The 15,077-nt window shown below is 37.0% G+C and overlaps 1 protein-coding gene across 1 annotated transcript in view; it reads right to left on the bottom strand.

Moving 5' to 3' along the window:
* LOC122815830 (kielin cysteine rich BMP regulator) overlaps nucleotides 1-15,077 on the bottom strand; it is a 2,917,372-nt gene that overhangs the window by 331,874 nt on the left and 2,570,421 nt on the right. Inside the window, exons 46-48 of the mRNA XM_044088633.1 lie at nucleotides 14,565-14,664; nucleotides 6,845-6,933; nucleotides 4,188-4,290 (exon numbers count right to left, since the gene is read on the bottom strand). Of these exons, the coding sequence (XP_043944568.1) occupies nucleotides 4,188-4,290; nucleotides 6,845-6,933; nucleotides 14,565-14,664 (292 nt within the window). The remainder of the gene's footprint in view (nucleotides 1-4,187; nucleotides 4,291-6,844; nucleotides 6,934-14,564; nucleotides 14,665-15,077) is intronic.

Genomic DNA, 15,077 nt, shown 5'->3' with positions numbered 1-15,077 from the left:
TCGGCCCCAAAACTTGGATTGAACCACAAAAGGAGGGGGAGTATCAATATTCGTCAGATACCCACACCTCCAGGTTGGTAGCATAGCACAAAGCATCAGAGACTATCCATGTGCAACTAGCAGTGGGTAAAACTGCCTTCCAGTTTATAGCCTGCTACAGACAACCCGCCCAAACCCAGAAACCCCACTCGGCCTTCCTGAGAACACTGGAAAATATGAAGGTCTCTCCAAACACCACTATATTGGGCGACTTCAACTACCCAAACATAGACTGGGAGCATTACTCTAGCTCCAACACCCTAGCCCAAAGGTTCCTAGAATTTATAAACTCAAATGCTATGGAACAACTTGTTACCACTCCCACAAGAGGGGAAAACATACTGGACCTGGTCATCACCAACATGGGGACTCTTTGCTCCAGACCAGAAGTGTATCCCTCACTGGTAAGATCAGACCATAAACTAATCTCACTGGATATTCACATCCCGACCCCACCCCCTGCCCAGAAAACCACAGTGAAAAACTTCTCTAAAGCAAATTTCACATTCCTCAAAACCGAGGTGGAATCCTTCAAAGCCCCCGGGCCTGTGGAAAGTATGGCCCAGTCCGCAGAATCCTTTATAAATGCATTCTATGAACACCTTCAGGAATGCATGGATCATGCAATTCCAAATAAAACCAAGACCCAATCCTCCAAAGGCAGACGTCCTGTCTGGTGGACCCCAGCCATAAACAAACTATACAACAGAAGGAAGAAGTTAGTACATGATAGAGCAAAATCCCAAAAAGGGAAGGCATCCCTGATCAGTATTAGCAAAAAACTACGGGCACTCATAAAATCGTCTAAGGCCAGCTTCGAGAGAAAAATTGCACAGGACACTAAGGATAATCACAAGGCTTTCTTTAGTTATGTTAGGAACCTGGGTGGGAATTCTCAGATATGCTCAGAATTAGTCCAAAATGACCAAAAATACACCAAACCCACAGACATTGCCAACATCCTAGCTGACAGGTTCAGCGCAAACTCCCCCTCCCTCCCCACCTAAAGGGCAAATATCTATCCCAGCAGAGTGCTGCCCCCCTGACATCTCAGATTCCCATGTAAGAGCCGCTCTCTCCAAAGCAAAAAACACAGCATCAATGGGACCAGATGGTGTCCCGGGCTGCGTCCTACATGAACTCCAAGAAGAGCTAAACACAATCATAAAACTACTGCTCAATCTCAGCCTTACTACAGGTTATGTACCCAAAGAGTGGCATACAGCAACAGTGGTCCCTCTCCACAAAGGTGGTGCCTCAACGGATCCTGGAAACTATCGCCCCATAAGCCTGACTAGCTTGGTCTGCAAAGCTATGGAAAGGATCATCATGGACCTCATAAATAAAGATATTGGGGACCTACAGACACTGGATCCTACCCAGTTCAGCTTTGTTAAGGACAGATCCTGCCTCTTAAACCTGGTCGATTTCTTTGAAACAGTCACCAAGGCCATTGACGAGGGGAAGGTGATCCACACAGCCTACCTGGACCTCGCAAAAGCCTTCGATACAATACCCCACTCGAGCATTATAGATAAGCTCACCAGCTTAAATATAAACCCCTATGTCACTAGATGGGTTGCAAACTGGCTCAAGGACAGAACTCACATGATTAGAATTGCTGGAGCCATATCAGACTCAAACCAGTTACAAGTGGTGTCCCACAAGGGCCAGTCGTGGGACCTCTCTTGTTCGGTATATATTTCTCAGAGGTACAGGCCAACACGGAAGGACTGTGGCTGACCAAGTTCACAGATGACTGCAAACTGGGCGCCATAATCGACTCTCCAGCCAACACAAGCATCCTCCAAAAGGGCCTCATAGAAACAGACAACTGGTGCCAGAGCCATGGCCTCAAGCTAAACGCCAAAAAGTGTATAGTCATCCCCTTTGGCAAAAACAAAGTGCCCACAAATTACCACATAGGTGGCAATCCATTAAGTACAGAAGAAGTAATTAGGGACCTGGGGACCCAAGTTGATAGCAACTCTCATTTGACAACCACGTGCCCAAAGTGGTTAGAAAAACATTTTATACAGCCCACCTAATCATGAAGGGATTCACATCTACATCAGGGGAGGTCATCGTGCCTCTTTACTCATCCCTCATCAGGCCCATAATTGAGTACAATGCCCCTTTTGGGATGTACCTTACCAGACACCTGCAGTAACTGGAAAGACACCAAAAGTACCTCACCAAGAGAATCAAAGGGCTCAAACAGATGCCATATGCTACCCGGTTAAAGAAACTCCAGCTCTACTCAGTGGCATACCGCCTGCTCAGAGGTGATCTGTGCCTGACATATAAAGCCATGTCCAACCCAGAATTAATGGACATGCTGCACCTCAGAAAATCCAAATCCCATCGAGCTACGCGCTCGAGAGACTTGAACCTCAGCACTGAAATAAATAGGACATGCTGGAGGGACAGATTCATAACCCAGAGGCTCCCTTCACTCTGCAATAAAATCTCAGTCCAGCTTAGGCAGAGTCTCTCATTGACTCTCTTCAAGAGGAATCTTGATGAGTGGATGGGAGATCGTAGGTTTACCAGGGTATCACTTCTGTGTCACTGTTAGACAGAGGCACAGTATACTAACCTCGAAAAAGGGCATAGCAAAATTAATTTATAATGGGTGGCGAAAGCCAAACACACTCTAGCTAGGCTTATAAATGCCCTAGGGCAGATAGCCTAGTATGAACCTATGAACCTATATGGTCTCGGCCATATGAAAGTCAAGCTTTTAAAAGTCCGACCATCTGAAGGGGACCCATATATATATAATTGTATATATATATATATATATATATATATATATATATATATATATATGTATATATATATATATATATATATATATATATATATATATATATATATATATATATATATATATATATATATATATATATATTTTTTTTTTTTTTTTTTTACTGACTTGTACATATCTCACTAAATAAGATTCGAGGTCATCCTCCCTGGCTAGATTCTTCAGAGGTGGTGCAATCCTAGGGATGGCAGTTAGGCTGAACAGCAAAATCAGATATTATTACAGATGCACCAGCTTTTGGTCTGTCTCTAGCTGGAATTCCATACATTTTTCCCATAATTCCTTCATGGTTCTGAACACCAGTTAATAACACCAGGAGCACAACAGTCACAAAATAGTTTGCACCTGATAGCAGGGATACAAAAGGAACTAAAAGGCCAGTTCTTTGGCCGAGGAACTTTTTCCAGATTAGGAAACAGTGGCTGGATTAGTGTCAATGGATTTACTGTGAATCCTTTGTGCAGTTTCAGCAGTACATGTAGAATAGATAATAAGACTCATTAGCATAGAATACAGAATCTCATTACCACGTCTGGGCATCGCAAGCCCCCCATTCATTTCTATACCTTGTTGATGCAAGGTTGAATTAGGTGAATCCTGTCTGCTGGGGATGATGTCATCCCAATATGGGCAAAGTTGATTTTATTCATCAGTGTAGCCAGACCTGGATGGCATAACTGTACTCTAGTTATGCAAGCTTTATGGAATCCAGTTAAGAGACTGTATCATTTAGTAACAGAAGACGTGATTAATGAGGTTTCAATGTATATGATATTATTTTGACCTTATTCATTAAAAAGATGGTTTCTTACTGTGATTTCCTCTCACAGCATTTAAAATGTAATTATATTGTACAAAGGTAGATGCCAGCTATTCACTGGTTTTGAACACGTAACCATATGTTTGAATAACTTCTGCGAGAGTTACTATTGCAATATCAAAAAGCAAAAAAGGTAAATCACTTATTGTGATTACTGAAAATATGTTTGGGCTTATAAGTTAATACAGAGGGGTAAACATGCATAAGATTTGAACCTCTTACTGTATTACTTAGAACATAAAGCCATTAATTGATTTATTACATAACACAATGTCAAAACCTCTGAGCATGCATTGCAAATACGGAGAGACTGCTTGTCTGATAAAATAAAACAGTATGACACTAATTTAATTGATATTTCCAGACCCCATTAATTCTGGCATGGGGGGTGACAGCCATGCCTTCTGTATTCTGCTTCATGTGTTGAACAACATACTGATCATGTTTTGCCAAAGTACTTTTTACTTCACATATTTTTAAAGTGCCATCCATATTTACCTTGGCACTCATAGCAGCACGTCTCTGGTGACTGGACTTTGACCAGGCCATCTCGGCACACCAGTGGCACACATTCCCGGATATGACATTCTATATGACCAAGCTGAAAAGAAAAGAAAAGAAAGGAAAATATGTTTCCAGTTTTCTGGAGAACTAGGAAGCAGCTTTATGCTTTTTATTTTGCACATCTTATTTGAGAATGCATAATAAACTGAACATTTAGGTCTTTAGTTAAAAACAAACAAATACAGCAGACATGAAGGACAGAGTTTGTGTGTGTGTGTGTGTGTGTGTGTGTGTGTGTGTGTGTGTGTGTGTGTGTGTGTGTGTGTGTGTGTGTGAGAGACTGCTTCTTTGCAAAATTACCATGTTCACTACATACACTGCCACATTACTGAGATTTCAAAGTGAATACAGGCAACTTTGGGAACTGTGTCTATTTAAACCCTTCAAGCAGTGTGTAGTTTTATGTAATGTCAGCTGGCACCCTTTGCTAAATCAGGAATGTTATACTTGAATATGCCAAGGAGTCTCCAGCATTAAGACATAAATAAAACTCTAATTGTAGACTCATATGAGGATACAGCACCCTGACGGTGCATGGAAATGGAAGGAAAACAGAAACAGTTACAGCTTTAAAACATAGATACCACATAACCACAGTGAAACACCACATCCATATCAATTACAAACTGTCAGATTATGCACCATTTGAGAGCTTTAGGACCAGTGTTGCTTATCTCTGCATGACCCTAACTGGTAGTTAGTTTATGAGGGGAAACTAACGGTTTAATTGAAAAAATAAATTATATTAAATATTTAATCTGATGTTTAAAAACATCACTCTCAAACCGGCTTTCTCAATCTGTGCAAACCTAAATAAAGTCATATACTATACTTACTAATGTGCTGAGTCTCAAGACATAACACAGGGCTTCAGGAATTAATAATCTATACCATGATCAAACCTAGGTAGTCTACCAGACGGCCTAATATGCAGCTACTTTATATGTTATTAAAGTCAGCAAAAGAAATAGTGCATATCTTAATCTTCGCTGTGGAAATCACAGACACTAGTTCCTCAATAATAATATGGCTGTAACATCCAATGAGTTAACCTTCAGATTTCAGAAAAGAACCAATTGTCTCATTTATAGGTTCTCAGCTCTGGTTTCCAGACATTTCTTCTTTTTACATTGCACATGTCCTTTTTAGTCCATCTGTCTTCCTACTTATCAAATCAACTGCAGATCCAGTTTAAGAGATTATTTTCCTACCCTTCATAAGCATGATCTTGCATCTATCTCATACACACTTGAACCTTAGCATTCATTTCTCCTGTCTCATCAGTAAGTCTTTTCTATGCATTTCTCATACTTCCACAAATCTTCTTTATTGAGATGAGGATGATATCAGTCCTTCTTCCTCCAACTTTTCCACTATTCCTTCACTCACCATTAATATATACTTATCTTTCTTTATGTGCACTACTCCATTGTGTGTATGTAAATAAGTAAATAATGTATGTGCTACTGTTATGCATACAAAAAGTAATATATTTGTTTATTTTATCCTCTGTTATTGTGCTGTTGTTATACATACTAAAAGTAATATATTTTTTCACGTTATCCTCTATTATTGTGCTTTACTGTATATTGTATAATAGAGATAATGGAGTTTTTCTATATAGGACTCCACCAAAAAGGGACTTCTAGCTCAGCCACTTGGTTAACAAATGGAAATAAATAAATTCTTCAACTGCTATTTAAACTCCTTAAATTAATATCTCTTGAGTATTCTGAATATTCTAATTTCCTTATCTCCATCCATGTATGCCATCAGATTGTCATTTTATTCAAGGATTGTAACTTCTTAGCATTCATTCATCTTTATGTCCTTCTGCATATAGCACAATTCTGTTATTTGTACAACAGCTGGCAGCTTTGACCAGAAGTCTAATCTGCGGACTTCCTCTGACCACAGTGGATGGACTTTGGATATGGTTTGGTTCTCCTTAGAAGGATTTGTCACCTACCATTTGTATGAGCCTGGATGTTCAAACACTATCACAGCATGTGAATCAAGATTCATCACTTCGTACAGCAGTACATACTGTGCAGTGCAGAGCCCAAAGGACAATAAGAGTGAGTGCATGCCAGATATGTGGAGTTACACTATAGGTCCCTGCACTATGCCTTTGCACTCTTATATAGTACTGTCCTCTGTTGTCTACTCCAGCATACAGAAGCTATCACTGCAGCAGTTCTTGTATGAATACAGATCCAACTAGAACAACAGCTAGTGCATGCAATCTGCTAAGCAACACAGCACATCTGCAGCTGTGTAGGGACTGGTAATATGTATCTGTGCAACAGCAAATGAGGGAAAGGAAGTAAAGGCTACAGTGGAGTGTTTTGAAAGACTTGAGGAGATTAAACGAACAATATGCTCTAGGTGGTATTTTAGGATAAAAACAATAAACAGTACATTCAATAAGATGAGATGTATGCCGTGCGCAGTGGTAGGTTCTGAAGTCAAGTACAGAGAAGATGACCTATTTAGCAAAAAAACATGGAAAAATAGTGCACTCAGATACCACAATGCTGATATCAGAGTTTTTACCATTTAAGATTCTACAAAAAATTATTATTACTTACATTGCACATGCAGGTGACGCAGTTGTCAGTACTGTCAATCCAGGTCTCTCCATCAGATACTCGTCGGTTTTCAACTTCTATCACACACTCTATACAAAAACAGACAAGAATAAAAAGAGAATTTCATTTTAATAAAAGCATAACTACACAAGGAAATATTTCTATGGTCCATGTGTTGCACAAGTTCTCTAACATTTAAGCTAATAATCTGTAATAATGTTGAAGAACCAGCTAGTTTTCTCTGTCTGTTTCCCAGTTATTAATTGAATGTATTTATTAATTTACCATTTGATAAAACTGATAAGTGAGCTGTTCCAGGGGTCCCTTTTCTGTCATAACCAGGCCAAGTGGCATAGAATGTGCTACACTACAACCGCAAATAGATATAAATATACAATGAAGAAGATAATAGTGCCAAACAGGTAGAGTTGGTGGTAGCTCAGGTGGATGCAAAAGATTCTACTCCACTTACAGAAAAGAAAATGGAACTTCATTTCATACTGCATCTTTATTATTTTCTTGTAATAAACAAGCCATGTTTTATATACTTCACACAATACTTCCATAACAATAGATATTTTTATTCCCCCAAGATTTTTTTCCCATAAATCACAGTCCCAAAATGTGTTAATAATTCTTCACACCTGTTATTCCATATGTTCCATAATGTTTCCCATCGTCAGTCTGCCTACTCTTTCTATTAACTTCTTTCCCATGTTTTTATATTTCCCATATAATATTGCATCAACATTAATATCCACTTCTTTAAGACAATCATATGTATGTATTTCCCCATTTTTTCCCAAAATTCATGTCTTCTCATACAACCTTTTAAGACAAGTGTTATGATCTCTTCTATATTACAAATACTACACAGTCTTTCTTTTTCCTTAATTGTATTTCATACTTCTTTTCAAAGGTAATTTGCCGCGTATTAGCTTACAGGGAAAACATGTCCTTGACTTTTTTTTCTTATAGTTACTTTAATTTCCTCCTCAGAAATCTCCCATGGTTTCATTTAGAAAACCTCTCTCATAATATTACAATAAAATGAATTTAATTTTCTTATTTTCTACACACAGTTTTAATTTCAACATTCCAATTTTATTGGCATATTGTCATGGGTCTAGGACATTTCACTGAATGCACATTTCACTGAAAGTCAAATTAGTGTGCACTTTTCACTGAAAGCTCAATTCACTGAAAACTCAATTCACTGAAACACATTTCACTGAAAGTTATATATCAGCTGTTCCCCACTGTAGTGCAACCCTGGAGTTAGTATATATAGTAAGAGGGGTGTGGGGGGCACCGTCCCCCACATTGGGGTGTGTGGGGGGTGTAGCCCCCACATATTTTAAATATTTTTAACTATATACATGGATGCTTGCAATTCCAATATATTACTGTTTTCCAAACATGATATATACTTAAAATATGTGCGGGGCTATGCTTGCATGTGACCATCCCTTTTGGCAAAAAATTGTAAAAGGCCAAATGATTAGAATATCAAGATTAACAACAGATGACAACAGGTTTAAAGAACAAATGGTAGAGTTAAAGGTTATGCTGGGAATAAGGGGTTACCCAACTAGTGTCCTAGATGGACAGGAGAGTTATGTAACAAGTAGGAGAGATGATTGTTACCCCCCATTATTAAAAAAACCTGAGAGTTTGCTGAATGTCAAGAAGACAGAAGAAGTAACTACTTGCTGTGTGTTAACATAATTAGGATAGTGCAGAGGTCCGTAAAATGGTGGAAAAGAACTGGAATTGTGTTTTTGGGGCATATGGATTAACTGAAAAACTGGGTAATAAACCAAAATTCGTTTTTAGAAGAGGACCCAATATTATGAACCTATTTGAAAGGAAGAAAGACAAACATAGGATTCCATTAGGTAATATGAGGAAATGCAATGGCTGCAGGGAATGTAGGTATATCTATGAATACAGGAATTTAGTGATAGAGGGTCATAATATAATAATTACAGTGACAGGGAAGTATAACTGTATTACAAAAGGAGTTGTTTACGTTGCCCTGTGTCAGTCATGCTGTGCATATTATATAGGAAAAATGGAAAATAAGTTAAAAAGCAAATTTATCAAGATATTTATGCAATTAAGAGACAAGCTAAAACAAATGCTTTATTTAGGCACAGCACAAACTGTAAGGATTTAAAAAAATTCCTCTTCTGTGTATTGGAAAAGGTAGGTAGACATGGGGGAGGGGTAATTGGCCCTGTTTTTTAGAGTATAGGGAAACATACTGGCAGGTTTTGTTGAATGCCACAGCTTTTCCTGGAATCAACAATAGGAATTCTCTAAGGAGCTTGCTTCATTTAAAGGCAGATGAGATTAGATAAAAATGTTATAAGTTGTTGAACATGGAAACAATTAATTTATTTTAATATTTAATATATGTATTGTTACTCATAAAATATTTTCCTAACAGATTAAATGTATGAAATGTTTATTATATGTTTTTTTATAGGAGAACTATTCATGTATTATACATAGATATATATTTTTAAAGAAAGAAAATACTATATAATATATATATATTTATGTGTTTTTAACTTGAGAGTATATTTAATTAGTTAATTCATTTAAGTTAATTGACTGTGATTAATTAATTGAATTGTATATAAAAAAGGGGGAAAGTGTGTAAGGTTTTGTATCTGATGAAGTTCTGTTTGTATTGCGTGTTAATAAAGGGAATGAAAGCGCTTACAATCTTACCTTGCCTGGTGTCTGTTTTTTTCAAGGAGAAGGTATCCTGTGACATTCTTGTTGGATTATTTGCTTTTATGTATTTTAACATTGTGATACTTCTTCCAAAACCAAAACTCACAGGCCTCTCAAAATCATCCATATGATGGTTCAGTAGTTGCCTTTCAAACAGACTCAAAACCATCAAGTGGAAACACAAACTCTCCTCTTTTCTCCCATTTACAAAAATGGAACCCCAAAGATCAATTGTAGGGCCTTTACTTTTCAACAATTTTATAAAACATTTTCAGACAGACTAATCAAATCATGCAGGTAAAATATACAGACAGCTCAATACCCATCTGCACTGCAGAAAATCTCAAGTACTCTCAAACAAAATATGCAATAATCAGTTTCCTCCTTTGAGTCATTGCTTAATAACTCCCAATTCCTGCTAAAATACAAATTACTCTTCTTCACTCCCAGATCCTACAATGATACTACCCCACTCCTAATCATTACTTTTATAAACAACACTCATACTCATTGAGTTAACTGGGGTGGTGGTGCTGTGGTAGCATTGTCGCCTCACAGTAAGACGTCCTGTTCGATTCTCAAGCTAGAGCGTCTTCTAATGGAGACATGCATGAATGGGCGTACCTTCGTTGAAGGTTGTGCATCAGGGCCGGCAACTCGGCACATAAAAATCTACTGCCAATCATTAGCGGAACGGAGATCCGCTGTGGTGACCACTACTCGGGAAAAGCCGAAAGATGCAACAACAACAACAACTCATACTCATTGAGTTACACAGACCAAATTACTTGTACCCACTACTGATGACAACCTAAAATTTGACTTACACATACAAGAAGTAATAAAAAAAGACATATTAGAAATTTGGGACCCTATACCTCATAAATACATTTTCATTTCTCACTGAAGATATTTATAAAACAATATCATCTGCCTTCTTACTTCCAAATCTACTTTATAACTCACTCATGCTCACAAATCTGCAGGCCAGTGTATATTAAATTACTGTAATGATGCAATAAAACTAAACAAAAATTGTATGTAACATTCTCTATAGCTCTCATTACTGGGTAGCACTTCAAAAACACAAAATGTCTACAACTACCACAACAATTAAACTATACTCACCTACATATAACACACAAACAATTTACAAACCAAACAAATGTACCTTTGTAAAAATATGCTTATATTATGCATACCAGCAAGAACTCTATAATCCACATACAAATTCTTGCAAGCATACACAAAGCTAACAATTCAGCAGGTGAAGCCCTATGTGTCAAACAAATCTCTAGAATATAGAAATTGATCTTGTTGCAACTAAGGTTCAATAACAACCTTTTCTCATTCAAAAAACAACTTGGAAATCTACCTAAAGGACTTGAAGCTATATTCTTTAAACATGCCAGGATAATCACAACACCCCACTCTTTACTTTTCCTTTCTGACCTCATAAACTATCCTGATGATAGACAAGCCTATTGGGACAATTAAAAGGGCCTATTATACAAATTATTCTACACAATAAAAACATTTTGCAAATAATTCCATCTAATAATTATTCCTTTACTCACTAACTTCAATTCTACTGTAATTAACTATGCTTACCTTGAATTCACTTTCTAACACTCATTACAAGCACTCTTTAGAAACTGGTTTCGTCTTTATATTCTGTTGTCCCATTTTTTTTCTTTCAGTAGATAAACATGACTAAAATGTGCAGGTTGCCATCAATGAGTGCCACAGATGTTTATACATGCTTTATGACTCTGTTTCATGTATTATTTTTTGGTTCTGTTGTTATGACTCTTCTTGATGGAGTTTTTCCCCCTGGCCTCCACTGAAAGGAGCAATGATCAAACACATACTAATATATCTGTTTAAATAAGCTTAAACAGAGAAACATTGTTGGGGGCATGCAGTCTTCTACACTACCTGTGATAATAGGTTACATTCATCAAACATGCTTTGTCATGGTGATATTTGCTAAACAAAGGTTTTATAGAGTGGTGTTATTTGAGTCTGTTTTACAGACTGTAAGGTGAGTGGAAGTGGTGCGCAGTGCAGAGACTTTCATTTTTTATGAAAGTTTTGGCAATGAGGTTGAGCGTGTGTGAGAGCATTCAAGTTAAAGTTACAATAAGGGTAAAGAAAGGAGATAGATGAACGTTCTGTTGATTGTGTGTGAGTTCCAGTGTTTGCAAGGTTGAGGCTAGAAGGAGGGCTAGGTAAGGTGACATCTTTTGTGGTTTGTGCAAGTGATGGTATACACACAGTGAATATGTGTCTGTGTTAGTTATATGTAGTGATACTGTTAGGGAAATGGTGTTTATTACACTAATTTCTATGGTGGGGTTAGGGGCAGGGTAGAGTTAGTATACACATGCACAAACACACACACACACACACACACACACACACACACATATATATATATATATATATATATATATATACATACATACATACATACATACATACACATATCTACACATTTAGGTATGTACAAGTATATATATATATATATATATATATATATATATATATATATATATATATATATATATATATCTATATATAATATAAACTTAGCAGAGCACCCCCACATGGGGCGTTCAGGGAAGGCCTCCCCCTTCAAAAACATTGAAAGTGATAGATAATCTAATCACACATAAAACCTGAAAAACCTGACAAAATTTAACCATATTTTTCATTTTTTTATTGCGTGGGGGGGAGCCCTTCTGCACCCCACACCCTCTGCTAATTATATATACCAACCCGAGGTCACAAAGCAGTGGGGAGGTGGTATAAGCCCAACACTAGTATAACTTCAGCTTTGTTAGTGTTTTGCGTTTAGATATTTTTCAGTTTAGATCTTTTTACTTTTACTTATTTTTCTGTTGATCATTTTACTGTCAATCTTATGTTGTTCAAATTCTATAAGGTGTGTGTGTGTGTGTGTGTGTGTGTGTGTGTGTGTGTGTTATGTCTAAACACAGACATAAGCAAACACATTTGTATACATATATGTACACATCCAATCTATAAATGTACACACACATAGAAACATAGACATATCTCTCAACAAAATGAAATAAAACGATTAAAACTAACCATATCAAAGTAAAAGCAATGCACAATGACTCAACTTAGATGTATGATGTTATGTAGCAAACTGGTCTAAGTTACCATTTAAAAATGAAAATTAATAACATACGCTTGTTAAAAAAATTAAACAAAGATGCCTCCATTATAGCCCATACCTGAGCACGTATAGTTAGACATTATAGCAATAACCCACGACTGGGTGTGGGTAATGCTGGATTTACCCACGGTTGGTATGGTTTTGTCACGAGGCGGAGTGGCAAACAAAGCCAACCGTGGGTAAATCCAGCATTACCCACAGCCAGAAGTGGGTTATTGCTATTATACAATGACATTATTTAAGAAAAAAAAATAATTACTTTTCTTAAATAATGGCATTGTATAATGCCTCCTTGCTGCCCTTCCACAGCCGTCTGGTATTCTGCGGCAGTTCTGATGTACTGCGCATGCATATGCCTATGCAGTACATCAGAGCTGTCAGAGCTGTGGCCAAAAGCAACGGAGAAATCAAGATCTCCGTTGCTTTTTACAAACTGTTTCTCTATGTTAAATGGGTTTAACATAGCGAGACATCCGTTATTATTTTTTTCTGTCACCTCTGCATATTAACCATTAATAGTGAAGATTGTATTTTAAAAAAAAGCAACGGAGAAAGCAAGATCTCCATTGCTTTTTACACACTGTTTCACTATGTTAAATGGGTTTAACATAGCGAGAGAGTGTTGCTGTAAGAGTTATAGTAATAGAAAAAGTCCGGGCGACCGGACCTTTTTCCATTACTATAACTCGGATTTACAACGTACACGCTGACCAATCAGCGTGCACATTTTTGAATATTAATGGGGGGGGGTTGTATAATTGTATTTATTAACTGCTTCATGCCATTAATAGTCATAAACCACACAGTTGTGACTTTTTTAATAAATGAGTGAGTTATTTACTGCACCATACCCATCTATACTTCATATTAATATCTGAAATTCACAAAAACTTTCCTATCGCATTCTTTTCCCAACTTACATAAGCTTTGGTGCTTTATTGGCTTCATGTAACAGTAGAGGATACCTGAAAATGAATGAGAGATAGTGAGAGAGAGAGAGAGATAGACAGACAGAGAAAGTTCATGATGGCACATTCACAAAGAAAATGAGACTAGTAGTCAGACAAATGTCAGAAGCGGTTGAAAAACTATTGTCAAATGGATTGAAATTCAGCAGCACCAGAATGCAGGAAGATGTAGAGTATCAATGCTGTTATTCCCCAGCACTGGAATTACTTTGGAAAAGTCACAAACTGTCACTGGCTGGAATAAACTTTGTAAGGTACAGTGAGACATTTGATACAAATGTTTTCTTCAAATGAAATCGAAAGTTTATTGATTGTCATGAAAATATATTTGCTTAATACAGAAGTGGTGAAAAGGGTTTGTTGACATTAAAAGGGACAACTTAGTCTGTGATCCCACCTCATCAAAACATGTTAACACAGTGGGTAACAACACAATTCGTGGCTTTCTAGATACATTTACTGGCAAAGAAGTACACAAACAAAACGGTTTACCTTCAAAATGCTGATGGTCGGAACATTGAAACCGCTTCCGCAAGCTCTGAACTGCGTCTTCTCAAAACCTCGAATGCCGATATTCCGAATCACAAAATCTTGCTCCCTTTTTGACCCATGTTAGCACTTGTTTGTAGATGTGGTGTGGTCGGAGATGTCAACGTTTGATGTTTTTTTCGACTTTCAAAAGATTTGGCAGTACAGATTTTGTGGAAACGTTTCTGTGGTGTGCACATTCGTGTATGGGCTTTTGACATTTTAAAGGTAAACCAACAAAACATATGAATAAATAAAAATATTATCTTACCATCACAAATAGGGCAGCAGGAGCCATGAGGTGTAAACTGTTCAACATCAGGGCAGCTCAGCATGGGACATTGCTGATGTAAGCACACCCAGGTGAGGTCCTAAATGGAAAATAATAAAGAGGGAGTGCAAATGTTACATGATGAAGACTTGCATTGGAAGAATTCACTTAAATGCGAATCCACAATATATGATTTAACATGAAACTAGCATGCCTACAAATTTAAGAAAAAAGCAAACTACAAATAGTGAAATATAGTCAGCAAATTAAAGTAAGATATGTAAATTAAATAAATAATCAAAGTACTTAGGCAATAAAGGCAAAATATTTTGTGTAAGGCAAGAAACACATTTGATAAATATATTGCTCAAAATGCAGATATAATCTGCAGTGTTAAGCAAGATAGTATAAATTAAGTAAACAAACTACAATAACTGGCATATGCTCAGGAAATAAAGCAAAATACTTCATTTAAACAGTGAACACATTAGATACATACCCATATTGGTCAAT

This window comes from Protopterus annectens, chromosome 11.part0 (assembly GCF_019279795.1).
Source record: "Protopterus annectens isolate FY-2018-M chromosome 11.part0, PAN1.0, whole genome shotgun sequence".
In the NCBI taxonomy this organism is placed as follows: Eukaryota; Metazoa; Chordata; order Ceratodontiformes; family Protopteridae; genus Protopterus; species Protopterus annectens.
The sequence above is the reverse complement of the archived record's forward strand: the minus strand, read 5'-3'. Positions and strand labels throughout refer to the sequence as shown.